The following is a 21232-nucleotide window of genomic DNA, read 5'->3' on the forward strand; positions in this document are numbered from 1 at the left end:
CTCAGACCCATAATTAATGGAGCAGCGACGACATAAGGTGCACTGGCGTCTGTCTGGCGCACTGCACAAGAACATGCGACCCGCCACCAGACGTAGACGACCACGCGTATCGCTTTGCGGGGCTTTTCACGCCAATTTTCCCAATACCTCGCCGATGCCAACAACCAGGTGTAGTAGTGTGGCGGTGCAGAGCAGGTTTAACGATGGCATGAAGTTCATGAACTTCAACTGCACTACTGCTAGACGAGTGATGGTGGTGCATGGAGCAGAAGAAAAAAAAACCCCTCGTGAAAGGTGATGTTGGTCGCACGACCTAATGGCAGGGTAACATTCAGCGTGGAATGCATTCGAAAGGAGTGTATTAATTCATCTTATGTTTTATTATGAAATGTCAGTTATTTAGCTTTAATTATCATGTTTGATGTCACTTGCTCCTGCTCAACAGAGCGCGATTAGATAAAAGTGAAAGTAGCTACCACATTTTTCCTGCTCCTCAGAAGAAAGATGTCTTCCGCTGTTGTAGAGATCCAACCGAGGCTTATGTTGGCCACACTAACCTTCATATTAACATCTCATTATGAGTATTACCTGAAGCAATTACTCTTAACGTTTATCGTCCATCGTTCATAACTGATTCATGGAGCTAAAGATGCCTGACTTTTAACCAGCCGAAAGGTGGTACACATACTACATCCACACAACTGCAGACGTAAACAAACGGTGACGCATGCGTACCAGAAGCCGCACAGCTATTGCTCTCCTGCCTGGGTTTTTGGTCATGTAGAGGGCCTTCGGTGCACCAACGGCCATGGGCATAAGAAGGTCTTTGGAATAATTACCAGTTAATCAAGGTTTTGCCGTATAATGATGTCCTTTGGGGGATTCTGAAGTAGTTGATTTGGTTTTCAAGAGTAAGAATCACAGGACGAGTTGCTGGGAATTCCATAAGCTCTCCTGATGCTGTACAACGACGGCTGCTTTAGGAAAGACTCTCAGGAGAAAATGATAAGTAGGCGACAGTGGCGTATTTTTTTTTCTCGCTCCCCAAAGCATAAGAGTACATAAATGACGTGTCTGCTTTCCGAATCGATTTCCTGCCCGAGATAGGATAGGATGCCATTCTCACTATCTAGCCTCACATCTGAGCTCTTTCGTGGAGATATTCTTCGCCCCAAGTGCAAGTGGTGCAAGGAACGATGGCTCCGAAAAGGGATATAAAATCGATTCCCCCGACTTACCATATCTCTAAACCTTCCTGCTCCACCGCCCTCTTCACCACCCGTTGCCTGCACTGTTCCTGGGTCCTCTTCCGCTTCCGACAGTTCGTCCTCCGGTGTGTTTCTGCACAATTTTTCTAGCTCTTCAAAGTCGAGCTCATGCTGGCATTCATCCATAGCTGAACAGCGAATGCACTAGGGCCGCCCGGAGTTTGCAGCTACCGGCTGGCTCGGTCTACTCATATATTGCACCACCGGGACAATGGTGTCCCCCCGGGGTTGGTAAAGCAAGTGGTGGAGCGCAAAGATGTTCCGGCAGTTTGGCGCAGCGCGTCGTTCGCTTAAGCGTTGCACAAATTCAATCTACTTTCACCGGGCACACACAGTCACACCAACGGATTATTTGGATGAATTGAATAACTGTTTCAAAGGGCCGGTTTTAATACACTGAAGAATACATTTCCAAGCTTTGCAATTTATTTTCCTCCTCCAAGCGACACACAGTTTCCACTGGAATCACGTGAATATTTATCGATTGCAGGCTGCTCACACTAGGCATCTCCATTCACTGCTTCAAAAATGGTGCTGGCTGCTGGCAAAACACTTTTCCCTATGCTGTTCCTCACCATACACCAGTGAAAACATGCACTATTCTTCCTGCACGCTTCTAACCACCAAACGAGGATAAGTGTTAGGTTAGTAGTGAAAACTGTCTGTGCGAGTTTCACACCAAACTTGTTCAAACGCACACCCGTCGAGAACGAAGCCACTGCAGAACTATGAAATTTTCCTCCAATTTTCCCACTGGAAGTATGTGCGCCGCTGTGTGCCCGCTGCTCGCTGGAAGGAAGAAAAGCGATCCGCGTGTACGCGAGTGTGAGCGTAAGCGCGAGCACCTTCAGGCGTGGAAAATGTTCTGGAAAAATGGAGCCTGCGTGTGGCTGTGGATGTATGCGTGTGTATAAATATGGAGAGGAAATTTCACCGAATGTTTGCCCCCCCTTACCACATATTGGAAAATGTTGTTGTTTAGCCGACGGAAGTAGAAAGTTTTGCGTCGCTGTTTCGTGTCCTGTACGGGGTGCGCATGCGTTGGAAGCAGTACAGGAAAAGTCCGCTGGAAAGCAGGGAAAACAGGCAGGAATTGTACGTCCTTTCGCACTGCCATCTAGTTGTGGATAGTGTAACCAAAGGAAAAACTTCAAGCTTTATATTTATTGAATTTTCAACGAAGGAAAAATGGTTGGTTAGAACAGGGATGTGCGAAGAATCATAATGGCTGACCGAAAAAAGCTTGCCACGTGTACTATTATATCAAGCTAAAGACTTGTAGACGTCGGGTGTAATGGGTTGTTTGCAAGCTTTGTTTGTGAAATATTTTTCAAGACAACATGATAAATAAATTGTATACTAAGAATTTAACGAAATAGTTCATTAATACTGAAATAAATCTGAAATATTGCACAATTTGAATAGTCTTTTTCAAACATTATCAATTTAACTCCAATTAACAATAAAATGATTTTAAAGTTCGTTTTCCCGTTTTAGTAGCATCTGAATTTACTTTTTATCAAACGCACATGTTAACCGACGTTTGAAATGCGATGACACCACTACACACAAAGCAGCTCAATGTAGTCAACGGTTTAACCATGAACTGTCAAAACACGTGCCTGCGTCGTAAACAGCAACAGCAGCAGCGCAACATCTTCTCTGTGGGGAAATAACTCTTCTTGAGGTTGAATATTGTGGTTGGAGGTGAAATACAGCTGATCAAGGTATGTGCCCATGAAATGGACTCCTGCTTTTATGATTCCATCCTAATGTAGTGTAGATTGTTGTAGCTTATGTACACCCGTTTTGTAGCCATTGTTGACAGATCTCTTCAAAGCTCTCGACGCACACCGAAGAAGTATTCTACGCAAACTACGCAGCTCGCTGATCCTGTTTCCCCTCCAAAATGGCTTCCTCTTCCGCTGAACCCAAACTATACAACTTCATCGCGCGTTTGATCAGCGAAACAAACCTGTTGCTGATCTCCGAGCACAAAGTGATCGTTGGCAGTGCAGCACGTCAAGCGGGTGTAGACTTTCAGGTGCCCGCCAACGAACAGATTGCCCCCAAACACTTTATCATCCATTACTGGAATAACGAGTTTTGGTTAGTTTGTCTGAGCAGAAATAGTTTGTACATGGATGGAAGGCTACTGGCGAAAAATGTCCTTCAACACAAGCTACCAAAGTCTTGCTTTTTTCGATTTCCAGGCACCGATGTTAAGCTGCGCTTTGAAAATCTCATTGGTAAAGTTCCAAACATTGGTTTGCAGACGGCACGCCATCGGCTGCCCTCTTTCGTGTCGGAGATGCTGTTGGGACGCGGCGAGACGCGAAGCTCTAATTTGTACTAATTTGTAGTGGCGAGACAGGCGCATGGCTGGATCGAATCATCACCACCAATATTGTCCGATCTCGTGCATAAGGAGGACGATCAGCATTCTAACTTGCAAAATCTTGTTGGACAAGGAACGTATTTCAACACGAAGCTACCCACAACAAGTTTGGAAATGCTCTTGAAGGAGTCTTATCCATAATTATGAACAAGTTCCTGTAGGACAGGATGCGGTATAGCACAGCTAAAACTATTCGCTATAAGTTCACGGTTAATATATCCATCGACATCAGTTCCTGTAGTTATTAAGCTTTGGTTTCGGGTTTAGTGTGTATTCTTTCCAGTTGAAATAGATAAAAGTAATTCAATAAAACATTTGCTACGGATGATATTTCTTATGAGTTTGAGTGATTACCTAGAACTTGGTTGGATTCCCATTAGTATTTTAAACCACAACATTACTATTCCAGCGTTAAAGAAAAAAAAAACATTGAAATCCAATCCAACATCCAATTGAAATCAATCGCATACCGAACTGGGCGCGAAGCAACCTCAAATCTGCTAGTTAATCTGCTGCCATACCACCCTGAAGGATTAACCCGCTCAGAAGCTGCTTACCAGCAATTTAAAAGTACCGGCACACTTAGACACCTTCCACCCCAGAAGCGCATAGCTGCCACGGCTTATCAGCCGGACCATCGATTGTATAATACCTTTTCATGTTGCATCATTGTGTGTACCAAGAAAACTGATTGAAAGATGAAAGCAAATTAAATTAATCATCACGAACAACGAGACCTGCACTCGGCAGCGAGTCGAGCCAATGGCAGCCACCACCGATTGACCGTAAAATGGGGTGCGGGAAACGGTCACGGAGCTTTTGCGCACACCACCAGCTACTTCCACCCTCGCTTCCGTCGCGCGGGTGGTTAATCCGTTAACAGCGTATAATTTTCAATTACGTGCAATCGAAACCGCCAATTTTCAATGAATTTTAATTCTGTGTCTTTCTGTGTGGCGTTGCTGGCCCAGACAAAGCTACGGATGACGCGATCGACCGCCGTGGGCGTGAAAAAAAAAAAGAAATGTAGGCGTCTGGGGAAAATGTCGCGGGTGGAAAACCACAACTAATGCCACATCGTCCACCAACACGACCACCACAATCACGCCGATTCGAAACGGTGAGAAAACTTCACATCCTGCGGTAGGTGTGAGAAAACCTGCACTTCACAAGGCTTCAAATTAAGACTTCACACAGTACACGCGGGGTGGTGGTTTGAAATGAAGCCATCAAGGTCATCTCGGAATGGGTTTTGTGGTCGATGTACGCGCTCGCGGTACTCGGGCTACCGCAATGAGTTTTATGCAACGACTTCTTACCATGTCCGACCCGTCCGGAGAAATTAAAGATGAGAACGAAAGTGACCAACAACCGTGCGGCGTGTTGAAAGCATTTCTTCGTCTTTGTTGTTGATTTTGCCAGTTGTACGGTTGAAGGCTACCCCCGGACGGTTGTGGTTTTGAATTATGCATCTCAATTGCTCTTTTCTTCGATGAGTCGACACACGGGTACGGAGCTCATTTGCGTTTGCCTTTTGGGTGGCCTTTTGATTAATTACAATTCGGCATGCTTGTGTAGATGGATGGATGCTTTACTTGGAGCGAGAATAAGGAAACACTAATTCAAAATCTGACCCGCCCGTATCAAGAATCAAGAGAACGATTGCAAACGGTTTCCGGACTGCGATGTCGATGCTAGCAAGCTCCAGGGATCATTATATCACATGAATAAGTGATGAGAGCTCCCCGTCGATCGATCGGATGAATGTCGGAGAAAATAGTCCCTCAGGATATGGAAGCGTTTAATTTTTTTTTTTGGTGTGCAAGCGATCTTGTAAACGCACCACCCAGGGGCAGCATGACATTGTTACAAATTGTAACGCCATAATGCGTTGCGAAGTGCGTTGTGGATGATGATGCTAATGAGCGTCCGTCGTGTGCACCAGTGCTCAGCAAAAGCAATTACCAAAGCGAGTTGGATTGCGCTTGTAAGTGGGGGGCGTCTAATCCTGTACAGGGGGGGTTTTCGTAAAGCGGATCGCCGGGCACAACTTACCACATTGATGTAGAGGATGTCATCTTCGCTGCAGATGGCAAGGTACGGCGAGCTTCCAAATTCGTTCAGTCCGGGAGCTGGCTGCTTCGAGGCACACTTGCCCATAGGAGGAGGGATGGTCCCGGCCGGGCCCGCTGCTGACGGTGACGGTGGGGGGGCGGTCGGTGAAACATCCGGCTACGTCCGGACTTCCTGCGGAGCGAAGGGAACAGATAATTAAAAGTGGATCCGTTGGCAGTAAGAGTTGGGGTTATTGTTTAGTGGAGCTTTTCATTTAATTAACTGTTGTAAGTAAAAAGAACAGAACAAATGGGGAACTTTGTAGGGAAAGGCGTATGAGCGATGAAGATTGACGTTCGGTGTAAGCGATGGGGATGTGGTACCGGATGTTAAATGTGCAGGAATCACATGTGACTTTTACAAGGAGCGAATAGGGTCAAGATTTTTTAAGTTTAAGTTAGGAGAAGAATTGCTAGTTTCATAAGTTTTTATTAGCTAATTCACTGGAGGGATGTTTTTTGTAATGAATTAAACGGTCTTCTGATTATCCCTTAAACATAGAAAACAGATGCATCGGACATTTCTTCCCTTCCGTTCGAAGGATTCCAAGTCAACTGGATTGATGAGGTGATCTACATGAACAACTTCACCATTATACAAGCATATTTTTTATTCAAAAGACTTTTTATTGAGCATCTTTGGAATCGCGAACGTTTTTCAGAGTCTGCTAGGCGTATTAGAAGCTTGGTTAGATGGCTAATGTCATGTATCAGGTGAAGATGGATGAGTGATTGGAAAATGCCGAGGACAAGGAAGACTCGATACTAATATCTAGGAGAGTATTTGATATGGAGGATCGAGCCTAAGGAATAATTTTACTAGAATACTAAGAAATTGGAAGCCATAGGAGGCCTCATACGCCATAGTGCGTAGTCTTAATTCAGGACAGTCAATCTCCCATGTTGATCAAAGAAGTCGGTCCAAACTTCGAGACTTGCTTTAATTCTTAATTTGAAGAGCATTACACTCGCTAGATTGTCGAAATAAAATGTTTCAGATAGCAATTTTGATGATTCTGAAATGAATTTGAATATACTGAAATGGCTTAAAAGCTAGAATGCATCCACCTCAGACGGATGAGATAAATTACAGGAGACGTTCAACTTAAAGTCATTGTAGACCTTAAAAAGTCTCAAAGTAGTCCATCTAAGTTAGTAAGTAATTATTTTCCATTATAACTAAGCATTACAGTACTCATTTGCTTTATCCCCCATCAATGCAACCCGTTTATCAAGCGTGTTCCAACAGCATTATAACCTTTGTGACTAACCATTCAAACAATTAAGCTTTTTTTAAAGACATTCTTCAAAAAAAAAATATCAAACACAATCAAACCGACAACAATGAAGCGTGTCCGGCTGAAAAAATACGAATGATTTAATTCTAAAACCAAGCACTGCCCCATACTTGGGAAAGGTGTCGACAATAGGAAAGGGAAAGAGAGTTAAGGTGCCCAGTTACGGGTAGCGAGGTAAAGCAAGCAATCGTAAAACAGTTCGTGACGAGCATAAGATAGAGATGGATCGTGTCAGCAAGGCATAACCCTTGCATAAATCCTACAGAACGACCGGCCGGCCGGCCAGCCAGGGTAAATCAATGCAAAAAAATGCATCCACCGTGTGGTTAACGAGCCGGCTGGCGTGACTTGAAGGGTTCGCCGGGAAGATGTCGGTGGTTGAGAGTGTGTATTATTAATGTTTTTCCTTTCGGTTTCGTTCTTTTGCGCCTGGCACTTTTCACCGTGCCTGGAGACGTCCTGGCGGTCCGGGAGGAGAGAGCGTGTCGTAACTCTTACTCGGGTTTATTAGCGGTCGGACAAGCAGTGGCGCTGCAGCAGCGACGGGGCTGCCCGTAGGCCGGGAAAAACGGGGAACCACACGGCAAAGCGGAAACAATAACACTTTGGTAGCAATAAAAATATTATGAATGGATGAAATGCTAAAAATGAGTGTGCATTTGTTTGCTTAGCGTTTGTTCTTTGCCGTGTCGAGTTTTCGTATTTTATTTCCACCCCAAGTACGACGCGACTCTGCCGCCAGCCTGAGGTTGGTTCTGGTTGCTGTTGTCGCAAACCGGGTGAAGAAGTCCCTGTGTTCACCGTGATTGGCTTTCTGTCGTCGGTTCGCGTTCGTATCGTTCGGTAAGCTTGCCCGAATGCCCCCCAGACAGACTCATGACGGACGTCATGATGGTCTGGGATTGCCAGCAAATCGACGCTGTAATATTTTGCAGCAGAGAGAACGATCCGGTCCGGCAAAACCGCCACACTTTCAGGCAGCGGCAATGATATTGCAGCATAAAGGAAAGCAATCTTGAAGCAATTGCTCGTCGAGAAAGAATAAAACAAAAAGCAAAGCAAGGTAGCCCCCAGTTCGATCACAATAAAATGCACAATCATAAACCGGTGGCCGCAAACAACAGCCAAACCATTCGAACCTGCAATAATGAAGGTGAAAAACAAAAAACAAAAAACAGTACTAAACCCAAATCACAAAATAACACCTCTTAATAATGCGATATTATGCATTTCGATTTTGTTCCCCCCCTACAGCCTCCCAGCTCCCCAACTCCATTTTCCTTCCCGGGTGCATACACACGAGCAACTGTTGGGGTGAGTTTTGTTTTTCTGCAACCCTATGCAAAACAGCAGCCGTACCGTACAAGCACGTGCACGCCAAAAGCAGCCACCACACACAATGCAATGCGCCAGTGGGGTTTTAGCTTTCGGTTCGGATCGGAAGCACGAATGGCACGGGTGGCAATGATGCATAAATAATGCTGCTCCCGAAACCGACGGGGTGGCAAGCCAACCGAAATTTACATACCGGCGACCAAAGCCCGGGGGTCCCCAAGTCAACGGTGGGATGGAGGTTAGAAAGGCTACAAGTGAGAGCGAGAGAGCGGAAAGTCCTCGTGGGAAACCTCTAGGAAAATTCCCCCATCACCGTATTCTTGACCTCTTCCCGCCTCCATCTTTCAAACGTGTCACAATATGAACGAGAAACTGTATTGCACCAACAGCTGTTTGTTGTTGTTTTCTTTACCAACTATTCCCAGGTTCTCGGTGGTGGTTTGCTCGTGGTGCATGCCATTAGGAACGTGTCGCACGATTTATAAGTACGGGCGAAATATTAATAACGATAATAACGGAATTATTCAAATGTTTTTATTGTGCCTCGGATTTCGCACCATTTTCCAGCTTTGGCTTCGGTTGGCTTGGTGTTCCACGCTGGAGCCGAAGGATTGAAGTCCTTCACCGTACGATTTGAAGCACGTGCTCGGAAAGCCTCGGCGAACTGGCGAACTGTTCATTGGTGTAATGTGACATTTTTTTTTCGTTTTTGCCTTCAGATTGCGCCAATGTAAAAATTTCTTCCTTTGGGGAGAGTGTTTTTGGGGCTCAGGCATTACATTGCAAATTAATTTCGGAACAATCGAACACAGACGTGATTTTGTGTGGTCTGGGGGGCAAGTTCTGATCTCGTCCTCGTTCCAGGTGCATCGCATGGCGACTGATAAAACCACGCGTCCGACCAACGCGTCCATAAGCTCCACTATTTAACATGATGACTCTCCTCTGCCATGCCATGGAGACTCCTCGTGGACAGTCTCCAATTTCTTCGTCGCACGGTTGTTTTATTTCTGTACACCGTTCTGTACGCCACTCATGTTCATGTACTCTTTATGGTACCCTCTTAGGACCCATTTGTATCCCAGACAACGGACCGGCCCCCGATCTTATTTACACCCGCAAGTAACCGAACACTGACCGCTGCCACCGCCACCGGCTCGGTGCTTGTATCGTTTTTATGATAATTTTACAGCTGTTTTCCGTTCGCTCATATTTTGCTAACAGCCCTAGTCGAGTTTTCAGTGCCGTAGCTGAATAGTGCGTCTTTTTTCGTGCAGTGGAACACGACAGGACGGTGACGACGCCGGCACTGCCCATCCTAGAGAATGTCCAGTGTTTTGTTTAGGATGCAACAAAATCGAGTGGAGGTGAGGTGGACGGTCCGTGGCAAGGCGAGGATACCTAAACAAGCCCCTGGGAACCATGCCAAACGTTTGTCGATGAACGAAACGAGTGCTTTGGGTGGTGTTTGGTCGTGCATGAGAGCATACTTTTTCGCCCGATGTAGCCGACCCCAACTGATGATCTGGTCTGGTGGGAAAATTTACACCAACGCGGTGTGAAGGTGTATGCTGGCAGTAGCAGCAGCATGCCAATATGAGTGTGGCTGGTGGCATATTGCCGTGAGCTGCACAATCAACGGGTAAGTATAATTTAGTGGTGCACAGTTTTGGTGGTTTGCTTGTAACAGTGAGAATGCGTTCTTATGAGGTGTCCTACCAAAGTGGTCCGTTGTTGGGTATGCTTATTAGGGCACTTTCTTTTTTTCCGTTCTAGTTTCGTGTTTTATTTGGGTGACATGGTAAATTTAAGTGGCATTTGTTTATTGTTGATTTTTTGCTATTTTTGGAAAGCAATAATCATGTGATATTTATTTTACTGTAACAATCTGCCTTCTTTGGAATCTATAAAATATTTACAAAGAATTGGTGTTTGCTTTGCCTTTTGTTGGCAAAGGCATCCCTACAACCTGGGATTTGAATGGCCATCGAATGGCATAGTGCTCCAAAGTGCAGTCTCTCACACCTGAGTATCGTGGATCGAATTTCAACTCTGGCGGACATGTTGAGTCCATAGAATTCCTGGTCCATAGAATGATTTTTCGAATCTTACACCAAATTTAGGTGTTTATGTAAGTAATTCTCCAAAAAACAATTTTAGAGGTTTTTTAAGACCTTCAGAAATATTTTAAAAATATTATCCCTATCTTGTGTATTATAAGCACGAATTTCTAGAATTTAAATTAAAAAATAAATACTAAGAAGAATTAATCCTTGTCTTCTTCCTGCTAAAAGCCTACAACACATGCAAACCATTAATTAAAAGGACGGTTCTTTTGACGGCGGATTCATATTTCCCCGTAAGGCACTAAATAGATTTCCGAGCAAACGATTCCATTGATTCAATACAGCATCCATAGCTGTAGTTATTCATTTGTTTCCGAAATCGGTGTCGGTCGTTCGGGGGCCGTAATACCTCTTTAGCAATGATTGGCTTAGATGTAAGCTGTATGCAATCCTCGATTTGTGAATCCTTGCGCCGGCGGTTGCTTATGGATGTGGCTTTACCAGCCAGCTCTTTACCTTGCTATGCCTTTTCCGAATGCACACAGAACCTGGCAGAGGAACGGATCATACCGATATCTACGATTTAGGAGTGGAGAGATGCTTGTTTTTTACCCGATTAATCCAACCTTTCTGGCAAGCTTGTCGAACAGCAATGCTCCCGTTCCAGTGCCAGCAAAGCAGGGAATTACAATGAGCGAACAACAACCATTTGCCTCTAGAAAGGCCATGAAAGCCATCTGCCTTACGGTACCGAAGTGCAGCAAAATCGGCCAGAAGGTTTTTGTAAACGAAGGTTGTGTGTGTGTGTGTCTGTTTTTCCCCTTCTTCCAACCGATTATCGACCTGATTCCGTAGGCTGTTGTCCGATGTATGTCGGTGTTTACACCGGCGTTGGTTAATGAAGGGCCGAGGGCTTTCGGTTTTTCTTCCCAGATGGAAGGCGCCTATTCAATTCAGCTTCGGATCGATGGTGGTTTGGGCGTATCGGGCTAGGTTCACATCCGTCGATCGGTAGTGAGGCTGCGATATGATGTTGATATTTTTGAGCTCCGTCCACACTGGGCTGGACGTAATAAGAGTTAATTTCCTCCGTCACGGTCTGACACTTTGTATGGGCCCGGTAGCACAGGCGTAGTGGTGCCTGGAAGAGTGTGTGTGTGTGCCTGAACGGTTTTCTCGTTAGTCATAGCGTGATGCTGCCTTGGCCAGTGGATCGTGAGACGGAAGTCAGCTTCCTTATCAAGTTTTGTGGCTTTGCCGTTGTGGTTGTGGATCGGATAACCGTACTGGACAGATTGGTGTTTGGGTGCGGGACGGTACGCAATTTTCTTGACGCTTTTGCGAGATGAATGCGAGTAGAGCTAAATTCTTGCATTACAGGTAAAAGTTTGATAATGAAGAAGATACTTTGACACTGGCCAGCGGTATCGCATATCTTGTTTAATAGAGCGTTTGAGGTAGATAAGTTACAGGTTTTCTTCCTTTTTATGGGCACAACTAGCGTAAAGTATCTTTAATACCTATTCTCCACAAGGCAAACCCAGCCAGCCCTGGCTAGATTTAGTTACTATTTTCTACACTCACCGGAACACCACGAAACGTGCAATCAATGTCCACGAATTAGAGCACCGGCCTGTGGTTGTGAAAAGCCTGTTTTCTACGCTTGCAGCATCGGAAAACGTTCAATGCGTGCAAAGATGGCGTTCCCTTGCCCGTTCCCTCCACGAGAAACGTCAATCAAAAGCGCTGGGAGTGAAAGAGTTTCGATCCCAGAAGCGTGATAGTAGGAAGCAAAGTAAAGGACCGGGGCCAAAGGGGCGCACCGTGCACAATGCGTGTTCCGTGTCGAGTTTTCCCGCGTCGTTCAGGCAAAAGGGCTGAATCCGGTTCTGTCTGTCCACCCGCTAGGAGGGCCGCGGAAGGAAAGGCACCTGTAGGCCGCCGTACAATGCTGTCTATCATACGATCTGATTACGAGTGTAGGGCTGGGGCCGGAAGGTAAACCCATTCCTTCCTAGAGCCGCTGGAAGGTATCTACGTGAAAGAACGAGCTCTCAAGATGATGATGATGATGATGGCGGTGGAAGCTTCAGCCGTATTCACCATTCCAATTCCGTATTCCATCCGCCTTCGTCCAGCGTAAAGGGCAACGCAGCAGAAGCAGACAGAGAATGCGTCCGACTGTACACGGAAGAAACGCACGCTCGTAAAAGCTGGATGGAAATTCATAAAGCGAACTTGACAATCATTCTTCATGTCGATCAAGATGAATTCAATTATTTTTTCGTGCCCACCTTTCCTTTATCCTTTCGACGGCGGTGGGGGCCGTTGCAGGTGGTGTGCGGTCACCGGGATAGGATTTTCTGGGCTGGTGGTGGTTTCCCACCGTGCGGTATCTATATTGATTTGCGCGCTGGAATGCATTCGGTTTACGCTCGGCGCTGAACTGTAATGATGGGGTGTAATGATGGGGTGTTGCATTTTACTGGATTTGTTTAACGCATGCAGAAGCGATGCGAATGCTTGTGCAAGTGGAAGTGCAGAACTTTTTCATTAGAATTGCAACCGATGGGATTGCAGAAATGACTTTTCCACTCTGTGCAAGCAATACTCCTTCGAGATGGGGAAATTCATCTTTCATCTTTCTTACAATCTCATAACATCTATCCCTCAAGCGAGATAGATGCTCTGTGAATCGTCTCTTTACGCTAGATGCTTTAATAACATGAAAGGTTATCAAGTCGAACTAATTCATTTGTTACCTCCTCGATGAAGTGTCTTTGAAAAAAGCTTCAAGATGATATAGGAACGATGATGGAAGCATCAAATAAATCCTATCCTATTATCCTATAAATCAAATAGCCGGTGCCGGTCTTCACACGGCAGGACCGGGTATCGAATCTCGTCCAGAACAACTCGCAGGACTGACTAATCCAGCTAAAGGCTATAATCAAGTCTAGGAAGTCAGTAATGGAAGGCCAAGACGTCCAAAGTTTGTAGGACCAAGCAGGCAGGACCAAGGATCAAATCTCAACCAGATAGATCGCCTTCGCATACGCTGGACTGTCTATTTAGCTATGAGTAAATTCAAGTCACAGAAAGCCAGAAATGGCAGGCTCAGACCTTTCTTGTAGCTTGTAGTGCCAAAGGAGAAGAAGAATGCAACATGCATTAGCGTTCATAGTGAGGGGGAGTATATGCTTTCTAGACAAGATGTAACTTATCCTAGTAAGAGACTTAATGAGAGAGAACTAAGGTCCATGCTTAGTTTTTTGATTATAAACGATAGCGCATCGAGCTCCGGCTCTAGCAGAGACGCTAAGGAGCTGCCAACTACAAGCCCGGAATGGAATCAAATCTCATCAGAAGGGCTCATGTGCATAAGGAGGTCAACCCGGTTAAAAGCAGATTGATGTCTCAACTAAGCGATTTTAGAAGAATTAATTAAAACCGCCATAAAACTCACTCCCGGTATCGGTATTGCGTGGAACTTGTATCGCCTTTTGTCCTACTTCCAAGAACACCGCCAGAGTTCCACAAACTGTCCACTAAGTCCACCGTGGTCCGCATAGTTATTAAAAAGGAAAGAACTTAAGTAGCATTTTTCTAGCGCTACTACTGGTAGTAGCGCAGTAACCTGTTTCAAACCCCTATTCCCTATTCGCGCCCGGTGCTGCTACAAGTTATCAAGAGTGGTGCATCTTGGAAGCAATTTGCATTGGGCAAGAGAAGTAAAAACTGTTGCTTCTCGTGCTGCTGTAATACTTCCTTCTAGGAACAGCACCCAGCCGCTACCGAGTTGTCCTTTCGGTTAGTTTTTTTTTCTTGCGCACGAGGACATGATCGTTGGGCGGTTCCTTTTCTGCGTCCTCTGTTCACACTCGGTTCAACTCAATTTTGGGATCATTTCCTTATTTACATTTTATTACAAGAAGAGTTCGCTCGGTTCAATTTTGTTTGGGGTGTATGTGTGTGTTTTTTCTCCTTTGGTATTCTTTTGTTGTTTTTCCATTTCCTTTTGTTTTTGCACACTTTTACTTTGGCGTTACTTCAAACTTAATTCTGCTGTGGGTGGGTTGTTTTGTTTCCTTGGCTCTTAGCTTGCTGCTCCTTCCCGCGCTGTATTTATTTTCACGCTCGCGTCCCACTGTTGATAGCGCAAGCTTGTGCAAATTACGTTGTTCGTAGCGTTGCGTTGCACGAGCGCTGGCGAAGCTTGTTGTATCAAAATGGTTCCATCAGTTTCCTTTCCCAAGGTTGATTGTTATTACACATTGTAGCGATTTTGTTTTGTTTGTTTCGCCATTGGTTGGAAAGTTTTTTCGTTTTCCCTGTTTCAACCGAATCGCAAGGATATATAAGGACACCCAGTATTGGTCGGCGTGTATTGGAGAAAAGTGGGGGAAAAGATTTTAAAATTATGTCCCCGCTTTGCTGTGGAGCAGCTTATCGTGCTGCTTATTTGATCTCGATTCCATCCCAGTTTACGCCTCTGCTTTGCAGAAAGCATGCAAGAAAGAAGCTTTCCCCACCAGCAAGTGGATGCATGGGAAGTGCTATGGAAGGTGATATCCAAGGTCCATTTGCTTGTCCGGGAACCGCCAAGGAAGCACAGCAGTAAGTTTGCTCAAACTATCCATAAAGATCGCCAGTAGCAGATATCGGCAGATAGCAACTGGAAGGTGCGGTACGGTGGGTGAAAATAAAATGTTGTCCTAGCGTCCCACCATGCGTGGCCCAACAACCAAGCGACACACGCTCCGTCATCGGGTGTGTACTATCGGAGAGGGATCTTTACCGGAGCCGGCAAAGCAATAAGCGGGATGGACCAGAATGGTGGCCGGTAATCCACTGCCCGAGCAATGTGTGCAATTTCGCCATTTTCGTTCAGCTTGATGCCATCTGATAGAGATGGTGGCGAGTGTTACTTACTGCTAGTGTCTGGTAAGCGGTGTCTGGTAGCACCATTTCGCTGCTTTTCCGATTGGATTTACAAGACAAAAAGAAATCGGGCCACCAAACAAACGCGTTGGACTTGTTTTCTTCTGGCGATAGCACTAGCGGCGGTATCCGTGGTGGTCGTTGTCCTTACGGAAGGCCCATTTACAAGCAGCAGCAGAAGATTAATAAACGACACAAGATGGCAATTTTCCAGAGTTACTGTTTGATTAAGATAGGGGAGAGCGAACGGGGGGGGAAAAGCAATTCGAGCTGCTGTTTAAATTGAACGCTCGCAACAACCTTTTCGTGCAGCTTTGCGTAAGCCTTTTTATGTCCCTGCGCCGGTTCCAGCTCGGTAACATCAATCGTGCACTGCAGCCATATTCCAATGTTACTCTGCCTCTGCTCTTTGTGTTAATGACTTTAATCGCTATTGAGTAAATGGTTCGAAGATGTATTACTCCTGTGTCCATCCGACATCCGGACCAGCACAACACAGTGTTCCATTTTTCCGTAGCAACTTTGCATCTGCGCATCGCATAACCGTATCAAGTTTCCTATGAGAGGATATATGTTCGTTGCCAGGTAGGCTTTCAGGAAGTGGAGACAGTGTCCACCCATCCACCTCCCGCTCTGTTGATGCTTTTATCTGCTTCGATTTGTAGTTCTTTTTTGCCGTTTTCGAAAGTCTTTTAAATCCATCTCTTATCTGCTGGAAAGTTTCGTTTCCCCGCCAGGCGACAGTTCCCCGTTTTCCCGGCGCGCTGTAGGGGGTTTATGTACCCCATACAGATAAAACCAATAAAAGGAAGATCTAATCATAGGCGGGCGAATAAATAGATGTCAACAAACGAGCTAACCGGTGGACCAGCACCATCATTGTCCACGGCCCAACCGAACGCAGCAGGGAGTGACGGGGAAAATGGAGAACATTTTCAATCAAGATCCGATCCGATTCTTCGCATTTTGCTATTGGAAGGCTTTGGTCATTTCAAGGTTTTTCAGTAAATCCGACATCCTGGGACACGGAGAGCAGAGACGCGTATCGTTCAGAGAAGGAACCGTACCCGTACATCTTCGAGAATGGCGAGAAAATTGGTATTGCTTCGTTGCCCCGGCCCGGTCCATTTTCACTTCAATTCTTGGGATGTATTTTCCCGCAGCATAACAATTGGTGTGTGTGTTGACAAGAGTTGTTGCGCCTTTCCGGGAAGGTGTTTGGTATCCTGGTGCACTCCCGGCCATAACACACACAGACACACACTACGCAAACACCGAACGCGCGCTGCGTCTAAGAATCCTCCGGTTCCTTGAAACACATATCGACCACTTGATCGGGAAACCCCAGCGCCCAGAACGTCGGCTGATGGTGGGAAGCTCACGCAATGAAAAGTAAATAAATAATCTGTTTCTGAGCTATGGCGCGCCGGTTGAAAGTGCTTCGGCAATAGAGATATCTAAACAGGGCACAAGTAAGAGCACAACGGTTCGCACCGTCGCCCCTCGCCAAGAACGGATCGGTTATGGATAGCCAAACACTTCCTTGCGCTACTGGGCTGGACTGGGGAGTAACTTTGTTGTGTTATCAAATGTACAAGATGCAAAGAAGAGCCAGCGAAAGGGAAGAAGCAAAACACCAGCTTACAAAGTCCTTCCGGTCGATGCACGGCGGAAATGATTGTGGTGGAAACCTTTCAAACTTGAACATCCTTTCTCGCCTTGCTCTCGAAGAATTGGAAGCTGATGGTGGTGGTGGTGTGTGTGTTCGGCTCATTGATTGGCACTCTGGTTGGATGGGCCAGGGCCCGTTGTTATTGTTGTCCATTGTATGTTGTTAGCATTGGCAAATGTGTCTTGTGAGAGTGCTGGCTCCTCCTGGCAACGCCGAGGATTTGACTCAAGAACAAAACTTGCGTAAACAAACTTTGCCCTTGCCGGGGCGTATCGCAGCCTCCGACGAGGATCGTCAAAGATCTTCCTCGTCCTACGGGGCGCTACGTTCGCTAAATTATGCTGATCTTGTGTAAGCTCTTTTCCGGTGCGTTTCACTGGGGGAGGATTTATGGTGAAAATTGAATGCTAGCAGCAACACCAGGCTGCATCGTCCTTCCGCTCACAGGGTGTTCCCTCGCAAACGATTCTCACGCAGCAGCACTCGTTGGTTGGGCTATACCATCCAATCGGATCCGTAGTGTAATTGGAATCGAATTCGCACTCCAGTGTAAGGCATGGGAGGGAAAATTGTTTGCGTTTGAATTTGTTTTGCTTAACGATCGGGTAGAATATATCGGGACGGTGGGTCGCGTTTTACGCTTGGTTCGCTTACGTGGATGGCATGACGGGTGAACGAAAGTGAACCCCGGGTTTTAATCTGTTAAGTAGCAGCGCTTTCCCCATCGCCGTTCGGTGGAATTCAATTAAATTGAATGGAAAAATATTTTTCGCAAGTAATTCATTACAAATATATGGCTTTTTCATGAAAATGGGGGAAGCGAAGCGAAAGCAGTGATTGTATGTTACAGGAAATATTTTGCGCCTGTTTTTGGAGCTAAGGATACATTTTTATTTGAAGAAAAATAAAAAAAATGAATCTTATACTAAAGCAAACAACATTCAGTGTTAGAGATCTCCATCTAGCATATGTTCCGGTGAACCTGGAACCGACATAGACCCCTGCATGTTCATCGGCGAATCTGGGCGCGAATGATAATCATAGTTCGGCGAGACCGGTGCCGACCTGTACGTTCCACCGCTAGCTCCCGCATAAGCCATTGTCGCGGACCGTCTTTTCGGTTTCTGGTATCGGTTCGCCATTACTTTGCTGTAAATCTTGTGATCAATGCGCCAGTAATTGCCTTTGCCTGCTGCGTGCGTCGTACGTGGGATCTTGATGAAAAATCGGTTCAAGCTCAGATTGTGACGGATTGAGTTTTGCCAACCCCCGCCCGAACGGGCCCGAAAGTAAGGGTAAGTTTCCATAAGGTAGCTGTAAATTTCGGACAGTGTTAACTGCTGGGCGGGTGATGCACGAATGGCTTGAATGATAAGCTGAGAGTAGCTGAACGATGGTTTGGCACGGAAACGCGACGGTGGGGTGCCAGTTAGTTGCTGACCGTTGTTGACGGGCAGTGTGCTTGTGGTGTTTTCTTGCGATGCACTTGCCGCTTCAAAGCTGACGCCAATTTGTTCCGCGGAAGGGATACTAGCCGGTGCAGGTCCCAGTAGCTTGTTGAACGTTTCCTGTAGCTGCGAACTGATTGCATGGATTGAATGCGCACTTTCGGTGTATTCGTAGTTATTACCTGCAGTCGCATCACTCTGTGACCCTTCAGGCGCACGATACAACAATGTCGTTACGGAGGACGGTATCGTGTCCCGATTCACTACCAAACCCACGTTCGCCGTCGATCCAATAAGATTGTCGAAAAATACCGTAATATTGGTGGACGGGAACCGAAAGTAGCACGACGCTTCCAGCTTGTACGCAGTGTTACTCTTCCGCAGAAATCGTTCACCCATGTAGACGCCATTCTTGCTGAGACACACCACCGAAAACTCGTCGTTGCAGTACTGGATGAGGAAATGTTGGCGAGAAATCAACTTGCTTTCGGAAACCGGGAAGTCTACGCTGTTTCCCGGCACCGCCCGTCCGACGACTGCTTTTGGCTCGGAAATTAGCAACAGGTGGTCTTTGCCGACCAGGCGTCCGATAAAGTTTAAAGCGCTGGGAAGAATCACAAGATCGTTCCCATCTGCGTTGCCGATGGTCGTGCACTGGATGATGTCGGGAGAGTATTGCTGAATAGCGCGGCTAGCCGTTTCTTGCATTGAAACATCCGGATCCGGAGCGGACTCCGTTGTTTGCGTCGTTTGGGGCATTCGCTCCATTAGGATTCCTTTTCGGCCGGAAAAGGTTCAGCAGCAAAACAGGATGAAGAATTCTGTTCGAACGTGTCGGTGTTGACGCACACGCGAAATCTACAACGAATACACACACAGGGAAAACTTTAAACTCGCGCAAGAATTATGCTACAAACTTGTCACAAACAAGAGCACTAACCTTTATTGGACAGGATTTCACTTCAATCAACAATAATTTCCACGAAAAACGTAAATTTCAGCGCGAAACGCCACAGGAAAATCGTTTTGCATGCACAACCTCGGCTTTCGCTTTCAACGTGTGCAATCACTTCAAGTGACAGTTCGCGGTAAAACTGTTGTCAGCGCTGAAACTGTTGTGCGAGACTGTGTGTGTGTGTAGTGGTGTTATTGTATCTTAAAATCTAGTTGGAATATTCTTACAAGAATCAGTACGTGTGACTGTCAGCAACTGCCGAATCCAATTTAAATTTAATGCTTTTAAAGGGCCAAAAGCTCCTTCCAATGGTACGTATTTTGCAATCGATACAAACACGCTGTCCAATACCGAGCATCATGTAAATAAAACCTTTATTATGCAGGCCAAATGTTAATTGAAACATTCGCTACCCTTGTTCAAATCGTTTCAAACGAAACCCTCCATCATGGAAAGCATCATGAAACTATTTTCCCAACATTTATGACTACGCGGCCCCCACGGTTCCGAGATTCGTCAGAGATAGTGTCAATCGAGGGAGGGGAAAAGTCGTCAGAATATTGCGACCACCTCGGGTCGGAAACTATTTCCGCATCGACTTTATCGACCGGATATACTACTCGATGGCTCAGTGCATGCGTTCTTCCGTTTCATGACAGTTCGAGAGATAATGCGAAGAACCCATTTGCTGGGCGCATTAGCGTCCACCGGGCTCTCGCTTGGCACGCTTATCAAGATATGGCCACCGTGCCCGTCCGGCGTAAGTGTCAGACTTTAGTCTTTCGAAATGGGCTTTTTATTGTCACATAAAATCAGTGTCCAGATCGTGCTGTGGGAAGTGAATGATGACGACTGTGGGGTGGGACAAATTTATGCTGAACCAAAGTTATCCACCCGCTAGTTCTGGGAGTCATTTTTATCAATGTATCTGCCAATTCCGATTGGTGATAGGACGCGTTAGGTACGTCACTATCGGGAAAAACCAAAAAGAGCTTTCAGCTCTACTGGCGCAGGAAGTGATGGTCACCAGAGTCTACCGGCTCGTTTTTTTTGTTGTACCGGGACGGCTGAAATTGTTCACGTACAACTGTCGATAGCGTACGCGTCCTGGTGCTGCGTTCTTCCAGATAATGAAGGCTTCCCACCTTTTGCTTCGTTAGTTCGATAAAAAAATCATTCCGGGAATAGAATACCAGGCTCCATGCATCAATTGAATCCCCGTAAACATATTTCCCAGCCCAGAGTTGTCCTTTTTTCTATATGTGCGAAGCAATTTATTGAATATATTCAATCATAAAATGATAAATAGGCAAACGGAACAGTGGAATAGGGAAAACGTTGGCGAATAGGATTTTCGTTCCAGTTAGGTTTGCCGCGCAGTAGGCGTTGATAGCGTATGCAAAGGACGCAACAACAAAAAACACGAGAAGTATCGTCAAGGCTTGCTAAGGACGCATCAATCGTCAACCTGCGTGTTTTTTTTGCCGACGGTTTGTTTGACTGTCGACTTCGGTGGTGTGTTTTTGTCGTGGCACACTATTGCTCCTGTCACCACCACTGGAAAAGCTCAGCGTGAAGTACACGCTAGGACCCCTTTGACGTACATCAACACGCAATCTTGATGGTGGCCAAGGGTGGTGACGCGACGCGTAGCTCGTACGGAAGGTAAATCGGTTCTGGTTCCGCCTTTGAAAGGTTTATGTTGATTCTCGGCGGCGAAGGTCTTGCCCCAGTTCC

General features: G+C 46.0%; 3 protein-coding genes across 12 annotated transcripts in view; 1 reads left to right on the forward strand and 2 right to left on the reverse strand.

Annotated features, from left to right (window-relative positions):
* Positions 1–21232, reverse strand: part of LOC118514421 (mucin-19) — an 84461-nt gene that overhangs the window by 27219 nt on the left and 36010 nt on the right. For 3 of the 9 annotated variants that reach the window (XM_036061323.1, XM_036061322.1, XM_036061324.1), the window contains exon 1: positions 1239–1985. In XM_036061323.1, coding sequence (XP_035917216.1) covers positions 1239–1394 — 156 coding nt within the window. In that variant the 5' untranslated portion in view covers positions 1395–1985. Of the gene's footprint in view, positions 1–1238; positions 1988–5721; positions 5914–21232 lie in introns of those variants that run through there. The other 6 variants (XM_036061319.1, XM_036061317.1, XR_004906618.1 and 3 more) reach the window with 5 other exon arrangements.
* On the forward strand, positions 2781–3996 carry LOC118514428 (forkhead box protein K1-like). Of its 2 annotated transcripts, XM_036061332.1 has the most exons (3): positions 2781–2995; positions 3084–3377; positions 3482–3996. In XM_036061332.1, exons 2-3 carry the CDS (start codon positions 3178–3180, stop codon positions 3492–3494), a joined length of 213 nt encoding a protein of 70 aa, XP_035917225.1. In that variant the 5' UTR covers positions 2781–2995; positions 3084–3177; the 3' UTR covers positions 3495–3996. The 2 variants fall into 2 exon arrangements, with proteins under 2 accessions (XP_035917225.1, XP_035917224.1); XM_036061331.1 differs by having other exon boundaries at positions 3084–3996.
* LOC118514425 (forkhead box protein K1-like) lies at positions 15484–19622 on the reverse strand. The gene is made up of 2 exons (XM_036061327.1): positions 19481–19622; positions 15484–19398 (listed from the first exon to the last, which is right to left on the reverse strand). The coding sequence occupies exon 2, from the start codon at positions 19306–19308 to the stop codon at positions 18040–18042; it is 1269 nt and encodes a 422-aa protein (XP_035917220.1). The 5' UTR covers positions 19309–19398; positions 19481–19622; the 3' UTR covers positions 15484–18039.

The sequence above is a fragment of the Anopheles stephensi genome, chromosome 3, assembly GCF_013141755.1.
Source record: "Anopheles stephensi strain Indian chromosome 3, UCI_ANSTEP_V1.0, whole genome shotgun sequence".
NCBI lineage: Eukaryota > Metazoa > Arthropoda > Insecta > Diptera > Culicidae > Anopheles > Anopheles stephensi.

Coding starts and splice junctions, on each gene's coding strand:
- LOC118514428 (XM_036061331.1), top strand. CDS start 3,178: ATGGCTTCCTCTTCCGCTGAACCCAAACTATACAACTTCATCGCGCGT.
- LOC118514425 (XM_036061327.1), bottom strand. CDS start 19,308: ATGGAGCGAATGCCCCAAACGACGCAAACAACGGAGTCCGCTCCGGAT.